The 26,548-nt window shown below is 34.9% G+C and overlaps 1 protein-coding gene and 2 non-coding genes across 8 annotated transcripts in view; 2 read left to right on the plus strand and 1 right to left on the minus strand.

Annotated features, from left to right (window-relative positions):
- Nucleotides 1–26,548, minus strand: part of TRIM37 (tripartite motif containing 37) — a 162,652-nt gene that overhangs the window by 128,831 nt on the left and 7,273 nt on the right. For all 6 annotated transcript variants that reach the window (XR_009449184.1, XM_059669638.1, XM_059669642.1 and 3 more), the window contains exons 3-12: nucleotides 24,757–24,797; nucleotides 22,853–22,969; nucleotides 20,412–20,499; nucleotides 17,974–18,096; nucleotides 16,983–17,106; nucleotides 16,063–16,130; nucleotides 12,836–12,960; nucleotides 8,850–8,900; nucleotides 7,742–7,823; nucleotides 6,352–6,428 (exon numbers count right to left, since the gene is read on the minus strand). Coding sequence is in view for 5 of the 6 variants with exons in the window: in XM_059669638.1 (XP_059525621.1) it covers nucleotides 6,352–6,428; nucleotides 7,742–7,823; nucleotides 8,850–8,900; nucleotides 12,836–12,960; nucleotides 16,063–16,130; nucleotides 16,983–17,106; nucleotides 17,974–18,096; nucleotides 20,412–20,499; nucleotides 22,853–22,969; nucleotides 24,757–24,797 (896 nt within the window). In the remaining variant the exon portion in view is untranslated. The remainder of the gene's footprint in view (nucleotides 1–6,351; nucleotides 6,429–7,741; nucleotides 7,824–8,849; nucleotides 8,901–12,835; nucleotides 12,961–16,062; nucleotides 16,131–16,982; nucleotides 17,107–17,973; nucleotides 18,097–20,411; nucleotides 20,500–22,852; nucleotides 22,970–24,756; nucleotides 24,798–26,548) is intronic.
- Nucleotides 15,434–15,543, plus strand: LOC132219426 (U6 spliceosomal RNA). The gene has a single exon (XR_009449439.1). It is a non-coding gene; the product is annotated as a U6 spliceosomal RNA (small nuclear RNA).
- On the plus strand, nucleotides 21,248–21,354 carry LOC132219416 (U6 spliceosomal RNA). Its single transcript, XR_009449431.1, has one exon. It is a non-coding gene; the product is annotated as a U6 spliceosomal RNA (small nuclear RNA).

The raw sequence follows: 26,548 nt of genomic DNA on the forward strand, positions 1-26,548 counted from the left end.
TCTCCTTTTTGGCGGAGGTAAATTTTGTACCTGTGTGTGTGTGCTTTTAATTTAATTTTTCAATTACAGTTTACATTCAATTTACTTTGTATTAGTTTCAGGTGTACAGCAAGGTGGAGGTAAAAAAATTTTTAAATGTGTTTTTATTGATTTCAGAGACAGGAAGGGAGAGGGAGAGAGAGAGATAGAAACATCAATGATGAGAATCATTGATTGGCTGCCTCCTGCACATCCCCTACTTGGGATCTAATCCAAAACCTGGGCATGAGCCCTGGTCAGGAATCAAACCATGACCTCCTGGTTCATGGGTCAATACTCAACCACTGACCCACACCAGCCAGGCTGGAGGTAAATTTTTTAAAGAAAAACAATAGCTCAACCTGCTATTTCTGCTGGCAAAGTAGACATAAGAAAAAAAATTACAGCTCCTTACCTACAAATACTATGTGTTAGTATTTCTTTAAGCACTGTCAAATTATTTTTATATTAGTGTCTCTCATAATGTGTTATCTAGATTGATGACACAAAGAACTAACCAGTACAAAAGCTGTGATATTTTTTTGACTGTCTACATTTTATAGAAGTCATGAAGCCAGCTCCATAGTACAAAGGGTACCACTATATGTCCAGAAATAAACTCAAATATTGATGCACAATTGATTTTTGACAAGGGTGCCAAAATCTTTCAATAGAAAAAGAAAAGTCTCTTCAACAAAAAATTAACTCAAAATGGATCAACAACCTAAACGTAAGGGGTAAAACTTACTTTCAGAAGAAAACATGGGGATACATCTTTATGAATTCAAATTTGGCAATGGATTTGTAGATTTGACTCCAAAAGAATAAGCAACAAAAGAAATCATAGATAACTTAGACTTCATTAAAATGAAAACTTTTTGTGCCCCAAAGGACATTATCAAGAAAATGAAAAGATAACCTACAAAATGGGAGAAACTATTGTCAAATTATATACCTGATAAAAATTTAGCATATGAGATAAAGAATACTTATAACAATTTAATAACAAAAAGACAAGCAACCCAATTTAAAAATGAGCAATGAACTTGAAAAGACGTTTGTCCAAAAAAAGTTATATACAAAGGCCACTAAGCACATAAAAAGATGTTCAGTTTCACTGGTCATTAAGGAAATGCAAATCAAAACCACAATTAGATACCACTTCATACTAGGATAGATATAAAATATATTTAAAAATGGAAAATAAGTGTTGTTGAGGATGTGGAGAAATACAAATTCATGTAAATTGCCAGTAGGAATGTGGAATGGTACAGCCATTGTGGAGAACAGTCTGGCAGTTCCTCAAAATGTTAAACACAGAATTACCATATAAACCAACTATTCCACAATTAGGTATACATTAAATAAAGAATGCATATGTCCCTATAGAAACCTGTACATGAATATTTATAGAATTATGAATAATAGCCAAAAAGTGAAAACAACCCAAATGTCCATCAACAAACCAATGATTAAACAAATTGAGGTATATATGTACATTGGTTATTATTCAAACATATTCTCCTATATAATAAAAGGCCAATATGCAAATCAACCGGATAGCAGAAAGATGGGTCACTATGATGCACACTGACCACCAGGGGGCAGATGCTCAATGCAGGAGCTGCCCCCTGGTGGTCAGTGCGCTCCCACAGGGAAAGTGCCACTCAGCTAGAAGCCCTGAGCCAGGCTCATGGATGGTGAGCACAGCGGCGGTGGTGGGAGGCTCTCCTGCCGCCATTGTAGTGCTAAGGATGTCCAACTGCCAGCTTAGGCCTGGACTGCAGTAAGACGCAGGTCAGGTTGAGGGACCAGCCCCCCCACCCCGTCCCTGCCCCGATTGCATGAATTTCATGCACCGGGCCTCTAGTAAAGGAATAAAGTTGATACATGCTACAACATGAGTGAACCTTGCAAACACTATGCTAAGCCAAACACAAAAGTTACAATATTATATGAACTTTTATATGAAATATCCAGAATAGGCAAATACAGAGAGAAAGCAAAGTAGTATTTGTCTAGGAATGGGGGAAGGAAAGAATGGGCAGTGTTTACTTAATGGGTATAGGGTATTCTGGGGCGAGAAAAACATGCTGAAATTAGAGAGAGGTGGTAGGTGTACAACACTGTAAATGCACTGCATTTCACTGAACTGCATATTTTTATATGGTTAATTATATTTCATGTAAATTTCACCTAAAAAATAAGTTTTTTTTACTATTTTAAAAGTGCGTAGTGAAAAAATCAAAACTCACACAGAAACAATCAAGAATACTGAAAAATTCGGGAAGATATTAATGCAGATGGTCAAATACATCCAGGAAAAGGATAGGTAGAAGGTTAAAGTCAATATAGAAGTTTTTGAAAAATCAGTTCCTTTGTATGAAAAATCATATAATGCTTGAAAAAAAGTCATTTTTTCACTGCATTAGTTCTTTAAAATCATGACTAATATAGACCTATTTTTCTAATAAATATGGCAATTAATCCAAGTTAAATTACACAGCACCTCAACTTCAATCTTAGATAAAACAAAAAACTTAAATTGGAACATTCCAACTTAAATTCTTTCCTTCTATCAAACTGACAGTCTGAATAAATTTAACAACTGTTAAGTTAAAATTTTAGTCTGACTAAAATTACTCCCCCAGAAAAATTCTACTCTTTCCTTCAACCACTCAAATTCCTGTTTCTAAAACAAGTCACTCAGCATATACTGTTAAGAGTCAATTCCAGGATGTCACTCAAGTGCAGATTTCCTCTGAAAGCCCACACACATGTGAATGCTAACACATACCTATTGTATTGAGAAACTTAAGCATAATAAAATTATGGAAAAGTACTTCTGCAGGGTCCCAGGTGATATTAAAATCTACTAGACAATGATACAATAATTTTTATTCCCTATTTTGACAGTTAAACTACCTCAACTGTTAAACTCTTAATTGCATAATTAAATGACATTTCAGTATTTGATGAAAAAGTATTCAAAACTCTTCTCTAGGATTACTGAAGCATTAAGAGAATTAACAGATAATAAGGTATCTTTTCAGAACTTATCACCGTCTAGCTTTGTTATTATACCACTGCATATACAGTATCAGAACCATGTTCTACCATCCTGTCCGTTATGCTTTAGTTGTCATGTATTTTACTTCTACATTTATAAACCGTAAAATACAATGTTAATATTTGTTGTTTAAATAGTAAATTATCATTTAAAGTTATCTTAATAGTAAAAAATTTTTAACTTAACCAAGCAATTTCCATTTCTGCTGTTCTTAATTTGTTTAGATTCAGATGTCCAACTAGTATTATTTTCCTTGTATGTACAGCAGGTGCTTTAACATTTCTTATAGTCCATGTTTGAAAATATGCCTGAAAATGTCTTTACCTTACCTTTATATTTTAAAAGATATTTTTGCGGGGTACAAAATCCTAAATTTTTTTTTTCCATCAGCCTTTCTAAGACGTCCCTTTATAATTCCACTGGTATTGTTTCCAGTGAAAACTCTTGATTTCAACCTTACCTTTGTGCCTCTATAAATGCGGTTTTTTTCCACTGCTAGTTTTTTGTTTGTTTTTTTAAATATATTTTTATTGATTTTTTGCAGAGAGGAAGGGAAAGGGATAGAGAGTTAGAAACATCGATCAGCTGCCTCCGGCACACCTCCTACTGGGACGTTTCCACAACCAAGGTATATGCCCTTGACCGGAATCAAACCTGGGATCTTTCAGTCCACTGAGCCAAACTGGTTAGGGCTCCACTGCTAGTTTAAGATTTTCTGTTTATCAATAGTTTTGAGCAATTTGATTATAATGTGCTTTGATGTTCCCTTCATGTTTCATCTGCTTGTAGTTCATTGAGTTTCCTCAATCTGTGTGTTTTAATTTTTATCAAGTTTAGAAAGTTCTCCCCATTTTTTCTTTATTTGTTCTTCTGATTCCCTCCTTTAAGGAATCCAGTTATCTATACATTAAGTTGTTTCAGGTTGTTCTGTTTTGGAATTTGTTTTTCTATGTTTCATCTTGGACAGTTTCTATTGCTATGCCTTCAAGTGTGAGTAATCTTTTCTTTTGCAATATCTAATCTGTCATTCATGCCATCCAGTGTACTTTTCATTTCCAATATAGTTCATTTTCAAGTTCAATTTGAGTCTTTTATATATCTCTACTTAACTTTTGAACAAGTGGAATAGTTAGAACTGTCTTAAATGTCCCTGTTTCCTACTTCTCACATGAAAACCAAGTTGTCTTTTTTAAAGCCAGACATTCAAAGATTTCAAAAAATCTAAAACACAAGCTTCTCATCAAATATTATTTCACTTCAAAAAAGTTATATTCATGAAAATGGTCTTTATGTTAACACATAATTATAATTTTTAAGTGAATTAATAAAATTTTTAAAATCTTGTTTTAATTTCTAATTCAGATAATATCAATAGATATAATCCACATAAAGAAAAAGTTCTTGCTTAATTTTGATTGAGTATTCTCATTATTGGTTATGTCTTCCCATCTCTTTGAATGCCAATTAAACTTTGATTGAACAGCACATATTGAATATTTTACTTTGTGGGGTGCTGGACATTTTGTGATCTTACAAATTTTCATGAGCTTTGCTCTGGGGTACAATTATTTGAAAATATGATCCTTCGAGATCGTGCTTTTATTTTTTAGGTAGGTCTAGAGCAGTGCTCAGTCTAGAACCTAGCTGTTCCCCTCTACTGAGGCAAATGCCTCATGAATTATAAATTTCTCCACTGTCATAATGGGAACAGACAGATCCTGGCCCTGTATGAACACCAGACACCACTTCCTGTAATCCTTTCAGATTATTTTTTCCCCAAACTCAGCTTCCTCACAAATGAGCCCTAAACGGTACTCTTCTGAGTACTTGAAGGGAACACCTTACAGATCTCTGGAGCTCTCTGCCTATGCAGCTCTCTCCTCTCTGGTATTCTGTCCAACACACTCAAGCTACATCGGTCTTCCTGGACACTCAGCACTGTCTACTCCATGCAGGGAGTCTGCCACACTATCTCAGTTCACCCTCCTGAAAATTCTCTCATGGCTGTAAACTGGGGTAATCATAGAACTCATCTGTCCATTTCTTATCTATTGGGAATTGCTTCCATTGGTTGCCTCATGTCCAATGCCTAGAAAATGTTTATTTTTCTCTTTTCTTTTTGGTTATCGCAAGAGAAAGGGTTACTCTTCTATTACTCCATTATAAATGAAAGCAGACATTTCATATCAAATCAATAGATTTTAATGTAATAAAGTCAAATTTACTAATATGGTTTTAGATTCCACATTACAAATTACATTTACCAACCAAGCACTCATTCAATTTGGTGTAATGTCAAAGAAGAGTCACAATTATCTAAAACTGCTTTTTCAAATGTTCCTCCCTTTTTAACCACAAGAAAAAAATTTTTTTATAACTTTGGTAACAAAGACTTATTGTTATTGATCATTTCTCAGTGCATAAAAATACTGAATTATTATACTGCACACTTGAGACTAATATAATGTTATGTGTTAATTAGACCTCAATATTAAAATAAATATGTTTATCCTTAACAAAAAAGGAGATTAGTGGTTGCCCAGGACAGGGAAAGAGGAATAGGAAGTGACTGGTAATGGGTATAGAATTTCTTTGTGGGATGATAAAAATGTTATAAAATCAGATATTAGGGATGTGTTGTAGAACTTGGGGAATAACACACACAAAAAATCTACTGAATTGTACACTTATTTATAAGATAAATTTTATGGGAGTTAAATCATATCTCATTAAAAAAAACTTTTCTCAACTGCATGATATTCAAAATCTGTGAGGCTAGATTTTATATATAGATTTCAACCAACAGAACTTATTGCACCCAAATTAAATATAGAAGCAGATATGGGAATCCAGCCATCTTCTTTTTAAGTATATATCAAGAGATTTCCAAAAGTGCAAAATACATATATTTTTATCAGGAAAAAAATATTTATGTTAATATACAATAGGTTATTATTTTTAAATTAATACAATTTTTGTATTTTTTTCCTCTATTTTAACTTCTAATTCAGAAAGTATCACTAGATATAACACCCATAAAAAAAAATACTCATTAGGGTTCCCAATAAATTTTAAGAGTATAAAGAGTCCTGAGGCCACACAATTTGAGAACTGCCAGTCTATGTCATCATCCTATTCCTGGGATGTACACTTTCATAAATATAATACAGTAATTAACAAAAAAGTTAATAAAAAAATTATAAAGACGAATGTACCAGTATGTAAACACACACTAAAGTTTGTTATTTAATCACATGTCTTACTTGGAAGTTTCAGGCAAGCCAGCTGAGAGTTCCAGAAACACAGATAAGTAGTAACCACGAACAACTCCATTTCCATCCTAAAAAAGAAAAAAGAAAAAAAGAAAGAAGTTATAGAAATACAAATTCCAGCCACAATTAAAATATATATATATATATGATATTTGGATTGGGAAGTACTTCTAAACCTAGAAGCAATAAGAAAAATAACTGAAAGACCAAAAGATTTGATTTTGTAACAATTCAAAACTTTTTTACATTAAGAAAAATACCTGATGGCTGCCTTTCCAGCCACTTTCTGAGCTATAGAGGCATAACATGCACTCTTGTGTCTTGTTGGCTGGTTTGCTGTATATGTTATTGTTAATAATAAATGTTCCCTCCTGTTCAGATTGACAACAAAGTGGCACAGAAGCCAACTTGAAGGGATTAAATACGTGTAAATCCATGAGTTCATATTTTTTAAAACCTAATTAATCACTTTCAGAGAATATGGAAAACTGGTAAATTACAGGAAAGAATCCTGCCTCTTCTAAATGAACTGTTATTGATTAATCAAATAATAAAGGAAAGTATCTCTTTATAAAAGTATGACAACTAATAAGTAAAAACAAAAAACCCCCCATAAAATGAGAATATCACAGTTTTTGTTTTGTTTTGAAATATATTTTATTGATTTTTTACAGAAAGGAAGGGAAAGGGATAGAGAGTTAGAAACATCGATGAGAAACATCAATCAGCTGCCTCCTGCATACCCCCCACTGGGGATGGGCCCGCAATCAAGGTACACGCTCTTGACTGAAATCGAACCTGGGACCCTTGAGTCCGCAAGCCGATGCTCTATCCACTGAGCCAAACTGGTCAGGGCAGAGAATATCACTGTTTTGAGTGATATAGGCAATGAGCATCAATAGCTGCCAATACCACAAAGAGATACGACTAGACATCATTGATTTAAAAAACCAGCACTACTTATATTCTTGCCATAGGAATGAACTATGTATCTCATCATGCCACTGAATCCAGCTGCCAATTTACAGAAAATACATAGATCAAGGGAACATACTGAAATTTACAATGAGTATGCAATTAGCATACGTGTATGCTCTGATGGCTTTCTGTATTTTATTTTTAAAAATGCTTTTAAGAATTTTAAACATGTCTTCTGAAGACAAGAATCTTCATACAAATAAGAAATAAGAGTCAACAATGTCTGGATTCATACTGTTCATATTTAATTCACTTTTCTGTAGAATTAGTAATAGAACTTATAAAGAAACATTAAAATTGTCTTTAATTTCTTACTCCACCAAAAAAGTGAACCAGTGTACTATAGAACCCTGAAAGAAAGATCTTGGGTTTAAAAGAATTATTAAAAATATGAAAAACTTACTGGGTAAACTTTTAATCTCCAACAAAGTCCTGAAACTTGAAGAGGTGGACTGTAAACAGGATCTGCTCTCTGGCGCAAAGTGCTAAAGTAAAAGAAAACCAATCAAATCAAAGGATCAAAACCAACCACTTTACTTATGTTACTTACTTCAAGCCATGGACAAAGTAAAAGGTGACTAATCAAGTCAAGATTACACTGGATAAATTTATATATAGTTGCATTTAGAAATAAAATAAAATTTAATAATACTGAAATATTCAGCAGTATCTTCAGTTTTAGGTCACCTCAAAACTGTGATATTTAAGAGAAAAGGGAAAATAACTAAGTATACTGAATTTAATTACCATTTCAACAAGTAATCTTTCACCAATAAAGAAGAAAAAAAAAGTCTCTCTTCCTCATATCCCTGGTAGTATAATTATCCTTTTTTTTTAAAATGGAAAAACAAAAAGAGCATGTGCTAAATCTTAATGTATGTGGGGAAAGTCTTGGAAAGTTTATATTTTAGCCACAAAATTATCCCATAAGAAAAACAAATTATATATGAAGTGGTATAAATTCTCAGTTTGCCTTATTTTGATTGTTATCACCTCCTGGAATTTTCCTCCCCAGGCAAGACCTTATATTCTTGGTTTGCAGCCCTTGAAGACAAATTTCTAGGACCTTTTTTTTTATGGTCTTCATTCATAATCTTAGAGAAAAACAATAATGGCTAAAAAAAAATTAACATGTAAATTACAAAGCTTAAAATAATGACTTCTTGTCCTCACTTTGAATTCAGAGAAAATGGACCCAAATGGACTTGTTATTATCACTTTTATTTCTAAAGATGGGTAATGGGCTCATTGACCCCTATCATCCCATTCACCCCATCTTAACAAAGGCCAAGTGGACCCTATTGTATAAGACATGACTCCCTTCCCCTGACTAGAGAAGCAATTGGTCCTGAAGAAATAATACAATCCAAACAATTGACCATTATGCTTCTAATAGGAAATTTGTTTCTGCTAAGACAACACTGAGTGTCACAGTTCATTAGTCTCTATCCTACCCTGGAATAACACCTTCCTGGCACATACTAAAATCCAGAGTTGTCAAAAACTCTTACCTGAAATTCTCTAAAACAAAAGTAGCTGAATCATAAGATGGTACTAATTCACTAAAAAAAAGGGAAAGGCAAATTATTATTTGGCTTCTGTAAGTTTAACGTTTCATTTAGTTAAAAACCAGGGTCCCTTTATTAAATTAAAATAAGTCCCTAAGAAAATTTTTAATCCTTATTAAAAATAACATAAAATCAAATAAATTCATAAAACCATCAGAAGATTAATTACATCAAATGTTTGCAATGAAATAGAGGACTAAACAAATACTTTATAAAATATCTTTTTTTACAAGGCAATATAGAATTAAGTATTAAAATAAGAGACAAAACAGTACTCATAAAATAGGAAAAGGAAGAAACTGATGCTTAGGCTAGAAACCTAAAATACAGAACCAATATAAACAGATTTAAAAACCAAAAGAAACAACAAAAACAAAAGACATCACAATAAATTCCCAAACTTCCGTCTTCAGAACAAATTATGAGGAATACTGAGAGACCCTAAAGAGAATTTTTACTAGGAAATAAACCTATGCAATATTATAGGATAAGAATACATAATCACAAAAGGGGCAAGCCTTAGGATGGACTAGCACATTAACAGTTCTTGGCAAAGCAAGATTACCTCAGGCAACTTTAGTGTCATAAGGGCTTCTCCAAAGAGAAATGAACTATGATCACATAAGGTAGGCACAATAATAGACCACCTGGCTGCTAAATATCCTTATATCATGAGAATAGTCTGTAGCATTTTCATTAGAATACCATAGAGTCACAGTCACTAAAACTTTTATGATACAGACACTGCCATACATAGTACTGTAACACAGTGTTATACATTTAATATATAAAACTATAAATTTACCAATAAGATAAAACTGTAAGCCATTCACATCTTCTGATCTACTTATTGAAGTTCAATTCATGAAAATTGGTGATTACCAAAATAAGATATAAGATCCATCCATACCATTTTCACACTATTATAGTGCCTAAAAAAATTTGTGGTTTGTGCCCTAGCCGGTTTGGCTCAGTAGATAGAGTGTCAACCTGCGGACTGAAGAGTGCCAGGTTCGATTCCGGTCAAGGGCACATGTCTGGGTTTCAGGCTCGATGCTGAGTAGAGGGCATGCAGGAGGCTGCTGATCAATGACCCTCATCATTGATGTTTCTATCTTTCCCTCCCTCTCCCTTCCTCTCTGAAATCAATAAAAATACATTAAGAAAAAATTAGTGGTTTGCCAGTAAAAATATAGATTAAAAAAATTCATTATTGTTTTTTTTATGATAATAGCTCACATCTTTTTTTCATCTCCTTCAGAGGTTATCTGAAATTGTGCCAATGTTAACCACTCGGCTTGCAAGTAAGGTATAGCTTTATCTTCTCAGTTTTCTTTATTTCTTTACCTCCTCTACTCTGGTCTTTAAGATGACTGAATTTATTACTTTAAACAAAAAATTCTTATCTTTTATGTTCTACCTGAGGACAACTATACAGTCTTATTTCCTACAACACCCCACCAATAGTCCTACAAATTCTGGTTGAAATTATTTCCTTGCTATCCTCCAAATATAGCAGCTCCTATCACATCCTAAATGTTTTAAGATCTTCTATAATTTCTTTCTAGATTATAAAGTTTTGACCACACTAGTCTTTTCAGAATTTCTGACAGAAGAGTATATAACTGAGTAACACATACTGGAATTTAAGTTACAATTCTCTACTATTTAATTTGAAATATATACTCAGTAAATTAGTTCCTCTTCCATGTCTCCTTTGCAGCACCCACAACAGCACTGAGCACATAGTCTTGAATAAATAACATTGCATTTGCTTAATGACCTTTTATTCTCCATTGTGGCTCCATCACCAATCATCAATTGATGGAATTTCACCCAGACCCATGATCTTAAAGCTTAGAACATTCACCACTGCTTTGCACATCTAAACTTTGGTCTGTAACTTAATGTCAATAAATGTGGCCTTTCTTATTTGGCCCTCTTTCTTTGCTGATCAATGCACTAACATATGAACACACCTGTTTCCTGTGTACTGATTGCCACTCATAAACTAAGTTTATAATAAAAATTATGGTTCAGTTATAAGACAAAATTTCCAGTAAGAATAAGCATTCCTGGTGAGAGGGAGTACTACAGGGACCTTCACCCATGGCAAGCTCCCTAATTATCAGATTTGTAAAAAAAAAAAAAAATTTTTTTGGTGGCTTCTTCTTTATTGATGTGCCTTCTGCCGAAACCCTCACCCGCCTGGTGTCTGTGTCCATTGGTTAGGCCTATATGCATGCATACAAGTCATAAGGCTGTTTCTTAAATGTACCACAGTTCTCAAAATGCTAGAAATACTTGATAGTATTTCATAAGCCATCTCGAAAGTTTAAGATGAACTAAAGTCTGTCATACCAATATATTTCTCTGAAGCAGTGGTTTAACCTCTCATCTTAGGAATAAGCTGAGTTAAAAAAAGAAAAAAAGACTACAAACTCCTACCTGTAGCCAATGTTATGGACTGAATTATGTCCCCCCAAATTCATATGTTGAAGCCCTAACTTCCAGCATGACTATATTTGGAGACCTTTAGGGAGATATTTAAGGTTGAATGATATAGTAAGAGCAGGACCCTAACCCTAACCAGGGTTTGTTAATTAACAAACAATATGCCTCGTTTCTTTAGAAGAGGAAAAGACACCAGAGAAAGACACCTTTTCTATGCATGCAGATAAAAGGTCATGTTGAGAACAGAGCAAGGAGCCAGCTGTCTACCAGCCAAGAGGAGAGCCTCACCAGAAATCACATTTTCTAGCACTTTGATATTAGACTTCTTCACCCCGGAACTGAGCAAATAGAATTCTGCTGGATAAGCCATCCATTTGTGGTATTTCGTTATGGCAATCCAAGCAAATTAATACGCTCACAGAGATTTTATTTCAAATGTCCTGGGGGTATGGGCCAACAGTGGTAAATTTCCAAAAGAATCCCAAGTGAATCTAACATACAACCAGTGTTAAGAATCACTGCTCTTAACAGCACAGGGTAATTTAAACATGCTTAAAAAAATATGCTGTTCAGAAGAATTCTAAGAATGCCCAGGGTAAAAACTAAAAAGATACATAGAAAGCAACCAACTATTATTTCCAGATTTTTTAGGATCTGGAGAGAACATCTTATCACCATTAAAATCTTTTGGCATTTCATGCTTTATGTGTTTTCCTTTTGAGAACATACATGTAAATGAGTTATAGTCACTGTGTAATAAGATATAAGTAAACTCAAAGGTAAATAAAAGGATGGATATGAGAAAACACGGCTGGACCTTGAGAACATTATGCTAACTAAAACAAGTCAGACAGAAAGAAAAGTGCTATATGATCTCATGGATATGAGGAATCTTTAAAAGAGAAGTCAAAAGGTACCAACTTCTAGTTACAAAACAAACAAGTTTATAGAACTATATTTTACAGCATGGTGATTATAGTAATAACACTGTATTGCATATCTGAAACCTACTAAGAGAGGTCTTAAGAAAAAAATGTTTTCTATGTATGGTGATGGATGTAAACTATAATCTAGACTAATTGTGATAATTTCTCAGTATATAAAATATTATATCATTATATCATCCTGAAACAGGATGTTATTTCAAGTATATCTTCACGTAAGAAAAGGAATGAACGGACAGACATGAAATAAACTGTGATCAATTACTTCTTCTCTACAGTATGGAAGATGAAGATCCAGGAAGAAACCAATTCCTAATTCACTACCACCCTCACTTTTCACTAAAAAATGTATAAGTCCACAAGAATTTTTTTAAACCAGATTTATATGCATAAACTAAAGTTCGCTAGACCACATCATTATAAACAGAACCTTAAAAAATGAAGCAAAGAAAAACAGCGTTTTTTAAAAACGATTATGTGCATTTGCACATAAACTTAATATGAAAATGAAATTTAAAAACTGTGTCATACCTGGTAAAATCTGGTGGAACAGGAGTGGTAACAAAGGATGCCATGGGCTTGCGATGAACTTGCTGAAACATCATGAGGATCTCTGAGCTCTTAGATATCAACTCACTCTTACTACAAGATCGTAACTGTGTGAGGAAACAAAGTACCTGACTAAATAAACAAAATTACTGTTCAGTGGCAAATAAAAATTGTTTTGGTTATATACTGAAAAAAATTAGGTTAAAAAAATAGAATGACTTAAAGTGGGTTTTAGAATGAAAAATCCACAAAAAAATCTAGGTTATTTATTTCTATTCTAAACAATATAGTCAGGGAGTAAGTGTATTTGATTTTAAAGCATTTTTCTCTCCTCATATCTTAGGGTAAATCCAATTTTAAAAAACTACAAATATACTTTGCACTACAGTGAAGCCATTAGGTATATTAATGAACAAACTCCTATAGGTTTATAGCCTTCAAATAGGTTTTCTCAAAATGTATTCCAGGGACCAGAGAAACATTAAGATGTAATGCACACACAAAAAGTTTTAAGCTATATCGATTTGGGAAACAACCAAAGGTAAAAAAGTGATAAATCCAACTTTAGTAAAATAAGCATGGTAGTTAAGACTACCCATTTTGTATTCAAAACAACTAGTTCGAAGTTCTAATTCTGCTACAAACTAATTATATGATGCTGTCAGTTCATTTGCAAAACTGAAATAATATCTATGATTGTTTTGCTGGGTTTAACAATCATGAAGCTGAATGTGAAAAAGCTTTGTAAACTATTAAGAGCTAAACTGTGTCTCCCCAAAACTCTTATGTTGCAGTCCAAATTCCTCAGAATGTAATCATATCTATCTATCTATATATAAAAGCCTAATATGCAAATTGTCCCCTCAGGGATTCGACTGGGAGTTCAATCTCTCGCTATGACATGTGCTGACTATCAGGGGGCAGTGCAGAACAAAGGAAGGCCCCAGCTGGCAGCCTGGGAAGGGAGGCCCTGATTGGCCCTGATCGCAGGCCAACCGTAGGGATGCTACCCTGCATGAATATCATGCACCGGGCCTCTAGTTTGGAGATAAGGTCTTTAGAAAACAGAGAGAAGGCAGCCATTCACAAACCAAACTGAAGGACCTCAGGGGAAACCAAACCTGCCAATATCTTGATGTAAACCAGCCTCTAGAGCAGGGGTGGGCAAACTTTTTGACTCGAGGGCCACAATGGGTTCTTAAACTGGACCGGAGGGCCGGAACAAAAGCATGGATGGAGTGTTTGTGTGAACTAATACATGTTAACACTGCTGCTGGTGAAGGAGCAGACGGGAGAGCAAGAGAACCCTCTGCTCTTTCGGCTCCGAACAGCCGAACAGGCCGGCTCCAGGCTGGATCCGGCGGGCCGTAGTTTGCCCATGGCTGCTCTAGAACAATGAAAATAAATTTTTATTGTTTAAGCCTCCCCCGAGGATGTTTTTATTGACTTTGCAGTGGTTCTCAACCTTCTGGCCCTTTAAATACAGTTCCTCATGTTGTGACCCAACCATAAAATTATTTTCGTTGCTACTTCATAACTATAATGTTGCTACTGTTATGAATCGTAATGTAAATATCTGATATGCAGGATGGTCTGAGGTGACCTCTGTGAAAGGGTCGTTTGACTGCCAAAGGGGTCGCGACCCACAGGTTGAGAACTGCTGCTTTAGAGAAAGAGTAAAGAGTAAGGGGGATAGAAGGGGGGAGGGGAGAGGGAGTGAGAAAGAGAAAGAAATATTGATGTGATAGAGAAACATCGATTGGTTGCCTTCTGTACATGCCCCGAAAGGATCAAACCAGCAACCCAGGTATGTGCTTTAAAAAAACAACACTTTTTTGAGGAATAACTGACATAAATGATGTAAGATAAACTGCATGTATTTAAAGTGTGTAATTTAATTAAGTTTTGACAAATGTATATACCTGTGAAGCCATCACCATAGTCAAGATAGTGAACCTTACCATTATCTCCCAAAATTTGTTTGTGCTTGTTTGTAAGCTCTCCTGATTCTTTCCCCCTCCAGGCAACCTGCTATCTGCTTTCTTTCATTATAGATAAGTTCCCAATTACTGGAGTTTTATGTAATTGTAATCATACACATTACGTACTCATTTTATGTCTGCCTCCTTTTTTGAGCAAAATTATTTTGCAATTTGCTCATATATCAATTGTAGCTGTATTTGTAAAAGCCAAAAGAAAAAAATAAAGAAAAAGAAAAAGCGCAACCCAAACAGCCATAAACAGCTGAATGAAAACACAAATCATGGTATATAACATACAATAAAATACTACTCAGCAATTAAGAAGGAAAAGCAGCCCTAGCTGGTCTGGTTCAATGGTTAGAGTGTCGGCCCACAGACTAAAGGGTCAAGGATTCAATTCTCGTCAAGGGCACATACCTTGGTTGCAAGCTCAATCCCGGGCCTGGTTGGGGTGCATGCAGGAGGCAACCAATCAATGTGTCTCACATCGATGTTTCTCTCTATCTGTACCCCTCCCCTTCTATTCTTTCTAAAAAACAATGGGAAAAAATACCCCCGGGTAAGGATTAACAAAAAAAAGGAAAGGCATATGAATATTGTCCCCTCTTTAGCAGCACATATACTAAAATATGAACAATACAGAAAAGATTAGTATAGTCCCTGCACAAGACATGTTAAAAAAAAAAAAAAAGACTATACCAAATACTTATGTAACACTACACAATTATTTATTCATTCACTATATACTTAACACTCACCTACCAGCAAACTAAAATATAAACTCTATGGGGACAGATTTTTTTACTATTTTGTCCATTGCTATGTTCCAAATATCTAAAACAATGCCTGCTCTTTGATACTTAACTAAAATGTACTTAATAAATAAAAACACTAAGTTTATAATAAAAATCACATAGTATATATAGGTAATTGGCAATAATATTCTGTCTCAAAGGCACCACTTAAGTCACAAAGTCAGAGACTTTAATCTTTTATAGACTTAGATGCTATACACCATTCTTACAAAACAGAATAAATCTTAATTTTATTTAGTTCCCAAACCTGATGGAGAAAACATAGAATCAGCTAAATCCTATTTCATAAAAATCCCTAGTATAGCACATAGATCACAAGATCTTTTGATCTTATATAATCGTTATCAAAAAGAATTTTAAAGTATGTGGACAAAAAAGGGTAAAGACTTCATTACATTTAATATTTCATTACCTGGTGCTCTACCTCCTGAAGTAAGGATTCCAAAAGCTCTGTTTCTTGTGTTAGAGAAGTCTTCTGACCTATTTAAAAATAACAAAACATCAATACTCATGCTCATTATTATTTTAATAAAATTAACTTTCTGAAATACATTCAATTACAAGAAATTAATTTTAGGAAAGCAAAACTTCATTACAGCTATCCTAAAAATTTTTCTCAGAGCTTTAAGAGGTTGATTCTAAATTCTAATAGCTCTGACAAGAGGATTTCAGAACCAACCCTAACTACAGTTTTAAACAAAATGTAATTTAGATTTTTTATTAAATTCATCTAAGAAATATACAATGACAATATACTTTGTAAAGAAATTAATGTTATTGCTTCTTCCAAAAGGGCTATAATGATTTAGAATAGTAAACTTTTTACTCAGTCAACAATTCTGAAATAATTCCTCCCCAAAACTTAGTGTGGCATAAAAAAAAAAAGTAAGTGGGCCATATATTTATGTTTACTGTCAGCAAAAGGTTATGTTCTTTGAATATAAGAAGAACCTGTAAAAAAAGAATGCCCCAAAGTTCTCAAGAAACTGGAAAAACACAGGAATAAAGGAATCATTATTACAGAAATTACTATCAAAAAGGAAGAAAGAAACTGCTTCATAGGTTAAAAAGAAAGTTAACAAGATAGGCATACTTGCCTAATCAGACCATTGTCTTTTTAAATCACAAAGTCTGAAGAGCTGGAAGCATATCCAGTGAGGCTAATAGAAGTTATATTAATTTGGAGTAATGTTTTTGATAAGGGGAACACTTAATAGGAGGAATTTTTATTTTTAAACCAATCTTTTCCTAGCATAAAGAACTCACCAACCTTTTCTCTTCACAGATTGAACCTGAGCCCCAGTTACTCCAGCAGCATAGAAAAACACTCACCCATCAGTGTTATAAGCTTATTCTTCAGCTGCGTGTCTAGCCGTGCAATCATCATCTCCACTGCATTCCTAATTTCCCGAACACGCTCATCTTTTGCATTTCTTACAGCTTCTACATTTCTTTCCTAAAAAATAAACAGGTAGCAGGTTCAAATCCCAGTCAGGGCACACACCTAGGTTTGGGGTTCATTACCCAGTTGGGGCACATATGACAGGCAACCAATCGTTTTTTCTCTCTCACATCGATGTTTCTCTCTTTCTCTGCCCCCCCCCCCAACCCCCCACTCCTCTCTGTAAAATCAATAAACATATCCTCAGGTGAGGATTACAACAAAAAAAATAATAAAGAAAAAAAAAGCATAAGCTAATAATCCTTTTTAATTATTCATATATCATAGAAAAATCATGGCCTTAAAAACATTGTACACTGAAAAGAATCAGGAAATATATTTCTTAAAATTAAACAATAAAGCTGGGCTGGTGTGGCTCAGTGGTTGAGCGTCAACCTATGAACCAAGTAGGGGACATATTGGAGGCAGCCAATTGATAAATCTCATACTTGATGTTTCTATCTCTCTTTCCCTCTCCCTTCCTCTCTGAAATCAACAAAAAATATATTTAAAAATATATATATGCCTAAAATTATTTTAAATCTTAATTTCAACATCTGATTGATTTATATTAGAAAAATATATAGTATAGACTATAGTATACATAGTTTAGACCAGGGGTGGGCAAACTTTTTGACTCGAGGGCCACAATGGGTTCTTAAACTGGACCGGAGGGCCGGAACAAAAGCATGGATGGAGTGTTTGTGTGAACTAATATAAATTCAAAGTAAACATCATTACATTAAAGGGTATGGTCTTTTTTTTTTTTTTTTTTTTAGTTTTATTCATTTCAAACAGGCCGGATCCGGCCCGCGGGCCGTAGTTTGCCCACGGCTGGTATAGACTATCAAAAGGATAATCATCTTTTAGTAGTAGTCTTACCACTTCTTGAACTAAGCTGATTAGTTCCATGAGACGCCGACGAAGTTTAGCTACCTCTTCATTCACTTTAGTAACATGCTGCTCGTAAATTTCCGCCAAAGGTTTAAAGGTATGTCCACCGTGCTATTTAAATTAATAAAACAGTTAAAAAAAACATCTTCATATATCTCATCTGCATTTACATTCCTCTATTAACACTCTATGAACACTAATATACTGGCAAATATTTCCAAATGAATTTTATTTTTTTGGCTGCCTTTGTTAAAATAAGTCACAGCTTGCTTAAAGTCACTTGGCCCATGTAAAAAATCCTTCAATTGTGGATAAAGATCTTAAGCAAAATGTTTACACTGATCTAGAAATCTTCACTCATTAGAGAGAACCAAGATACTTAATCATGGCTCAAAGCAGCTGACACAACCTCATTTGTCACTCTTCTCTTGATCAGCACTAGCCTTCTGTCCCCCCATCAGGCCTTTGCAAAAGTAGCTCGTACTTATTCAAAAATAATTCTCCATCTTCCCTCCCAAACTCTCCACCTCGTAACTCCTACTCATCCTTTGGAACTTAGCTCAGGATTAGAGGGTCAGGTCTCATAGTTATCCATTCTTATCAGACTGTATACTTATTCCTAATATCTATTACAACAATTAAGTACATAGCTAGTTATTTGATATCTATCTTGTTTATCACTGAATACCTAGTCTCTAACACAAATGAATAAATTAGAAAGACATTTGAGGAAAAGAGCCATGGTACACTATTAGCAAAAGCAATAAACCCATTCTTCATGCCACAAAGTTACTGCAGAGACAGAAGGCCCATACAATTTAGCCTTACAAATCCAGTTGTATTCAAAGAACAACTTTTTAAAGCTAACAGCCTAAAATCAATTTCCTATCCAATTTATGTACTGTATTTCATCACAATCTCTGGACTGGTAAATAGAACTTAAATTTCTATTACAAGGAATTTCCTGTAACAGAAAAGTACTTATTAGAATTGTCTTATTTGCCCAGCCAGTATGGCTCAATTGGTTGAGCCTCGGGCCATGCATCAAAAGGCCACTGGATCGATTCCTAGTCAGGGTACATGCCCAGGTGGATGGCTCGATCCAAAGGAGAGGGCATGCAGGAGGCAGCTGATCTATGTTTCTCTCTTATTGATGTTTCTATCTCTCTCCCCCTTCCTCTCTCTTTAAAATCAAAACATTAAAAAAAAAAGAAAAAAGAACTGTCTTATTCAACCAAAACACCCAGCCATGGTCTCTAAGAAAAAAATGACATGGATTTTTGCATGTCCACTTAAAATATGAAAAATACTGTTTCCATTGCTTCTTACAAAGAAACATTTATTTAAAGTACTAAGTTGTGGGACATAAATTTTTTCTAGTCAGCACAAGAGTATTCAAATACCAACAGAAAAGCTCTCTAGCTGGTTTGGCTCAGCAGATAGAGCGTCTACCTGTGGACTGAAGGGCCCCAGGTTCAATTCCAGTCAAGGGCACATGCTCAGGTTGTGGGCTTGATCCCCAGTAGGGGTGGGTGCAGGAGGCAGCCAATCAATGATTCTCTCTCATCATTGATGTTTCTATCTCTCTCTCTCTCTCTGAAATCAATAAAAATATATTAAAAAGCAAATATCTACAGAAAACTCTGAATTGAGTTCTACTCAACCAACTTGCCTGGCATTCTCTCCCAAAAATGTGCAAACTGATGACCTAAGAATGATTAATTCTCATTGCTAACAGACACCTCTAGATGTCTGCTCCCACTATGACTAACTTTCCCCACCAAGAATCTACTGTTTATTCTCAAACCTATTTATGCTTATTGTACTTATTATTGTAAGTATATAATTTAATTTTAATTAAACAACAGGACACAAATATAAAATAAAAAGCTACTTATAGGAAAACTAACTTCAATGTTTTAGACTTGATAAAGATAGATAACTTTAAAAAACTATTTTGAATTAGATTGGAAAAAATAAAAATTTAAAAAATAAAAAAAATTTAATTACCTAAAAAACAAATCCTAAGATCTAGAAGTTTACATTCATATTTTTCACAAAGTGTTGTTCCATTTTAAATAAACCAAAATTGAAAAACTGTGGCCAGGACATGAGATCAATTGAACTTTAATGAAATAAAATAAAATAATTTAAAAAGACCTTGATCCTACAACTAAAGATTTGCAGATGAATATATACATTTTATAATTAAAAGAAAATATTTATGTAGGGGGTACACATCCCACATCAAAATCTCCCACAAAGGCTGTTTTTCTGACATAACAGAAAGAATGATACCTTCTGCTATAAAGCAAAATAATTTACTTTTCATTCTATAAACAAAGTAAAATATTATTTTCTTATCTAAATCAAACAAGTATTTCAGTGCTTTTAGTCTCTAAGCAAAAATAATTTGTTCTGCTCACCATTCCTCCCCAAAGTGCACACTGATGGCAGATACACTTCTTACAGGTCCAGCAAAATACACTAAGTTTTTCATGATGATTTTCACATCTATATATTATGAAAAGAAAATACAGCTATAAATTAAACTAAAATTGAAAAATATTTACCTTAACAAATTCCTAAGTTTGGGTAAACAGGTTGGTCAATTTTAAACAATTATATCTCAGGAAACAATATAAAATGTGTTCCATAGTTTCTTCTGCAAATTAAGCTAAATTACAATTTTCTTAAAATTCTGTTTTCATTAATCTATAAGAACTTGAAATCACATGAAAAATGTAGACTAGTTTTTGAATAAAGCACAAATATAACATCATTTCCCAATATTACTATAGATCAGAAATTTTCAACCCTTTCTATCTCATGGCACACAAACTGCTAAAATTCTGCAGCACACCAAAAAATTTCTTTTTTGCTGATCTGACAGAAAAAATAGGTATAGTTTTGATTTATTCACACTGACCGGTTATTGTTACTATTATGTTAGCTGTTGTCATTTTTTAATTTGATAATGTAGGGGAAAAGAGGTCAGTGCCCCTAACTAAATAGTCAGATACTGCACATTTAAAAAATTCTTGCGGCACACCAAGTGAAAACCACTGCTATTGATAATAAATTCTAGCCTGCTACTACACTTTTGGACAAATCAGATTATGTGTTTGTATCTACATGAGCATGTATGTACACACAAATACTTTCCCTACATGTGGTCAATGCTAACAATAAGACACGTGATTAACTGCACAAAGTAATACCAGGTTCTTCTGAAAAATTAACTCAATTTTAAAGTTTTCCCATGTTTACTTTGGCAGCACATACACTAAAATTAGAACAATACAGAAGAGATTAGTGTGGCTCTTGTACAAGGATGACACACAAATTCATGAAGCATTCCATATTTTAAATAAAATAGCCCAGCCAGTGTTGCTCAGTGGTTGAGCACTGACCTATGAACCAGGAGGTCATGGTTCAATTCCCAGTGAGGGCACATTGTGGGCTTGATCACCAATGGGGGACATGCAGGAGGCAGCCAATCAATGATTCTGCCTCATGTTTCTCTCTCTCCCTTCCTCTCTGAAATCAAGAAAAAAATTAAAAAATAAAATAAAATAAAACATTTTCCCTTAAGTTGGAGATCTACATGCAAAGGAATGAAGATGTACATGGTTATTAACTGAACTGCATTCGCCACGTCCCAAATTCCTATGTTGAGAGCCCTAAGGTAACTGTACTTGGAACAAAGACTTTAAGGATGTTAAATAAGGTCATAAGGGCAGAGGCCTAACCCAATAGGACTGATGTCCTGACAAGAAAAGAAAGATGCCAAAAGTGTATGCAAACAGAGAAAAGGCCATGTAAGAACACAGAGAGAAAAAGCCATATCCAAGTCAAGGAGAGAGGTCTCACCAGAAAGCAAACATGACAATACCCTGACCCTGAACTTCCAGCCTCCAATACTGTTTAAGGCACCCAGTCTATGCTATTCTATTATGGCAGCCCTAGTGGAGATTAGTTGGGTGACAATGTGAACATACTTAACACTACTGACCTGTACACTTAAAAATGGTTAAGATAGTAATGATGTTATGTGTATTTTAGCACAATAAATTTTTTTTTAAGTTTTCTCTTGCCGCCTGACAAGCGTGGCTCAGTGGTTGAGTATCCATCTATGAACAAGGAGGTCGTGGTTCGATTCCTGGTCAGGACACAGGCCTGGGGTTGCTGGCTCGATTCCCAGCAGGGGGCATGTGGGAGGCAGCCAATCAGTGATTCTCTCTCATCATTGATGTTTCTCTCTCCCTCTCCCTTCCTCTCTGAAATAAAAAAATATATATATATTTTTAAAAAAGTTTCCTCTTGCCTTTAAAAGAGACAGTGTTGCATTTGTGCTGTTCATCATTAAGCTTAGAGAAAATACCTAAATAGGTCTACATTTTATATTCTCATTTATAAGTAATATGAATATCCAATAGAAAATCAATAAAAGTATGAAGAAACAGCAGATTAGATACTGTCTGGAGGCTAATTTAGAATGATTTCCACACCACCAAATTTAGGATACATCTTTTAAAATATAGGAAATTTATCAGAACAATTCTTAATCAATGACCTATAGGCAACTTCAGCAAACCCAAGGAGAGCCAGTAGGCATCAAGAGGCAAAGAAGAGAAATTATTAGCACACCAGCAACTGTGGCAGTTCCACTCCTTTTATGAAAGCCTCTGATAAAAGAAGCCATTCAAGAGTTAGAAAGATATCTCCAAATAGTGATACCCACACAACATCAAATGAAAACTATCTGTGTTCGCCTACAAAACTAAAAATTAAATATCTTTAAATAGTTTCATTAAAATAACATGTACCAAAATATATGAAATACTTAAAGAAATTGAGGACATACTTGTCCTTTTCATTTTCTTCATGTTTGGTGAGACTACAGAGTTGAAGAGTATCAAGCTGCTGTGTTACTTCTTCTGCCCAACGACAGTTTACTAGTTCTCGTATCTGGAGTGGAGCACTAGAGAGAAGATATATATATATATATTTTTAATTCAGAAATTTGAGTTAATTTTCTAAGACAAACACATTCTAGCCCGACTGGCGTGGCTCAGTGACTGAGTGTCGACCTATGAACCAAGAGATCATGGTTTGATTCCCAGTCAGGGCACAAGCCCAGGTTGTGGGCTCGATACCCAGCAGGGGCTGTGTAGGAGGCAGCCAATCAATGATTCTCATCACTGATGTTTCTATCTCTCTCTCCCTCTCACTTCCTCTCTGAAATCAATTTTAAAAAGTTATTTAAGCCGAAGCCGGTTTGGCTCAGTGGATAGAGCATCGGCCTGCGGACTGAAGGGTCCCGGGTTCAATTCCGGTCAAGGGCATGTACCTGGGCTGCGGGCACATCCCCAGTGGGAGATGTGCAGGAGGCAGCTGATCGATGTTTCTCTCTCATCGATGTTTCTGACTCTCTGTCTCTCTCCCTTCCTCTCTGTAAAAAATCAATAAAATATATTTTTAAAAAAAAAAGATATTTAAAAAAAACAAGAGATACAATTTTCATCTAGCAAGAGGACAAAAAAAGATAGATTGGTAATATACAATATTGGCAGGAATGTGAGGAAAAGGCACTTTTGTATCTTTTCTTAGGAATGTAAAATGGTAAAAACCTATTCTTCAGCACAATCTGGCATCATAATTTGAAATTACCAAAAGTGGAAACAATCTAAATGTATCTCAATATAAGCATAAATAAGTAACATATGGTCACATAATAAATAAACATTTTTAAATTTAAATGACATGTGTACATCAAGAAAGATAACACTATATTTTATATTTAAAAAACAAAACAGTACTATATCATTTGTGTTGTAAGAACACACACACACACACACACACACACACACACACACACTAGAGGACCGGTGCACGAAATTCATGCACGGGTAGGGTCCCTAGGCCTGCCCAACGATCAGGGCCAATTGGGGCCTCCCAGCTGCCAGCTGGGGCCTTCCTTTGTTCCACGCTGCCCCCTGGTGGTCAGCGCATGTCATAGTAAGCAATCGAACTCCCAGTCTCCTGGTCAAACTCCTGCAGGGACAATTTGCCTATTAGCCTTTTATTTATATACCAGAAGCCCGCTGCACAAAGATTCACGCAATAGGCCTTGCTTCCCTTGGCTGCTTGCACCAGTTTTCCTCCGGCACCCAGGACCCAGGCCTTTGGTCCAGTCACAGCGAGGCTTGGCTTCTCTGCAGCAGAGAAGCCAAGCCTCTTCAGTCTTCGCTCCGTGCCTGCACATGCAAATTAACCACCATCTTTGTTGGGTTAATTTGCATAGTCACTCTGATTGGCTGGTGGGCATAGCAGAGTGACACCAATTTGCATGTTTCTCTTTTATTAGTGTAGATATATCAGTACACAGAAAAATGTTTAGAAGATTAGAAACAACCCCAATAACTTCACCTGAAAGTGTTATTTCATGACAAGACTAGGTGAAGAATAACAGAATCAGAAGACTTTTAAGAAATATTTACCTACACTATTAAGATTTTTTAAAACCAGAAACCTTTATAAGTTAAACATGATTTTCTAAAATAAGGTAAACAATTTAATGCTTTCTACATAATTCTAAGATAAATTAGTTTATGCTGTATCTAGAGAGATTATTTTCTTTTCAGCTGTATTCCCAAAGAGGCAAAATGAAGCAGATTACAGAAAGAATCTTATTAATATTAGGGCACACTCCAACTCCATTACCTTATTATTTTCCAAATACACAAATAATCATAGCAAAACACTTACCGGCAATGAGGACATTGAGCTCTCTGCTCTGTCAGCCAGCGCTAAGGAGGCAAAAAAATAAATTAGCTTTGATTGTAGAAACACCATAATTTTAATTTGTACATATTGAATACTTATATACCAAATTTAATAAGTTTAACTTTCTAGTGCCTGCATTAATTATAAAGATACTTATAGAAATAGTAGACACCTACTGTCTTCCTCTCATTATCATATTGACCAGGACAAACTTTCAAAGGGACAGAACTCATCCCAAAATAGTTAAGAAACTATTCTCTCATAGGAAAGAAAGTGATTCTAGGGCTATTTGGATCTCAGAGGGAAGATGTGGATAATCTTCACAAAAATAATGATATGGTCACTACCATCTCCAAACATAAACCATAGGGTTTTACTTCTAACTAACCCACCATACTTCTAACTAACCTATCCTACAATCTGCAAGGAAGTTTAACTAACAAACAAACCATAAAATCCCCAAGGAAATTTAAGGTACTAATACATTTCTTTTTAGAAAAGCAAATTAATTTTGAAGAACATACACTATAGATATAAATTAGACCTAAAATATGAATAAGCAATATAGCAAAACCATTTTGTATCTTGAGTTCCACAGTTCAATAACTTTTAAACAGCTACATAACTTTGCTTCCTCATAATTATGAAAAGGTTTTACAAACCCTTTTAACAGCAAAATGTCTCCACTAAACCTCAAATTATATTAATTTAATCACTGTAATTATTACTGAGTAGGAAGCAGTATCACACCATATACAAAGGAGATGCTAAGATTTTCTGAATGCTTTCCAAAAAAAACCCAATATTTATGGTTAAATATTTTTGTTTTAATAGTCTGGTAAATTGGTTCAGAGGTAAATGAATGTATTCCAGTATCTGATATTTCTGTTTATCCCTATGTACTTTTATAAAAGAGCATAAACTTTTACCTAAAGTCAATTAATTAACTCAGAAATAAAATTGCCAAGGAAACCTTAAAGACAATAAAAATTAGACAATAGGGAAAATGTACCTCACAGCAAAATCCTATATAATAAAAGGCTAATATGCAAATTGTCCCCTGGACCAGGAGTTCAATCGGGAGTTCGACCAGAGGCGGGGCCGGCCCGCCCTGCTCCCAATCAGCCTGCCCCCCATCAGGGCGGGGCCGGCTGGCCAATCGCCCATGGCCCCTTCCCACAGCCGGCCCAGCCCCATTGGCCCTGATCGGGGTGGGCCAGCTGGACCCCACTCATGCACTAATTTGTGCACCAGTCCTCTAGTAAAGAAATAAAGCTAGAAGAAAATACATGGAAGAGGATTCCTCCATTCTTAATAACCTTGAAAATTACTTTTTCAGTCCCTTGGTAAAAACAAAATTTGGGTGAAGTTTCTTCTGCTGAAAACTCTACTAAAGTCATAGCACCTCCCCAGGGCTGTTTTCAGCCCACACCTCCCTAGCCTAGTCCTCTACCTCAACCTAGGGCAGGGGTAGGCAAACTTTTTGACTCGAGGGCCACAATCGGTTCTTAAACTGGACCAGAGGGCCGGAACAAAAGCATGGATGGAGTGTTTGTGTGAATTAATATAAATTCAAAGTAAACATCATTACATAAAAGGGTATGGTCTTTTTTTTTTTTAGTTTTATTCATTTTAAACGGGCCGTAGTTTGCCCACGGCTGCCCTAGGGGAACCAGCAAAGTTAAACCTTTAAATATATTTGGTATCTCTCTGCCCAGGGTATTTGTCAATACCTCTCTTCAAATGGTTTATTCCTACTCATCCTTTAGATTTC

Source organism: Myotis daubentonii, chromosome 16 (assembly GCF_963259705.1).
Source record: "Myotis daubentonii chromosome 16, mMyoDau2.1, whole genome shotgun sequence".
Classification (NCBI taxonomy): domain Eukaryota; kingdom Metazoa; phylum Chordata; class Mammalia; order Chiroptera; family Vespertilionidae; genus Myotis; species Myotis daubentonii.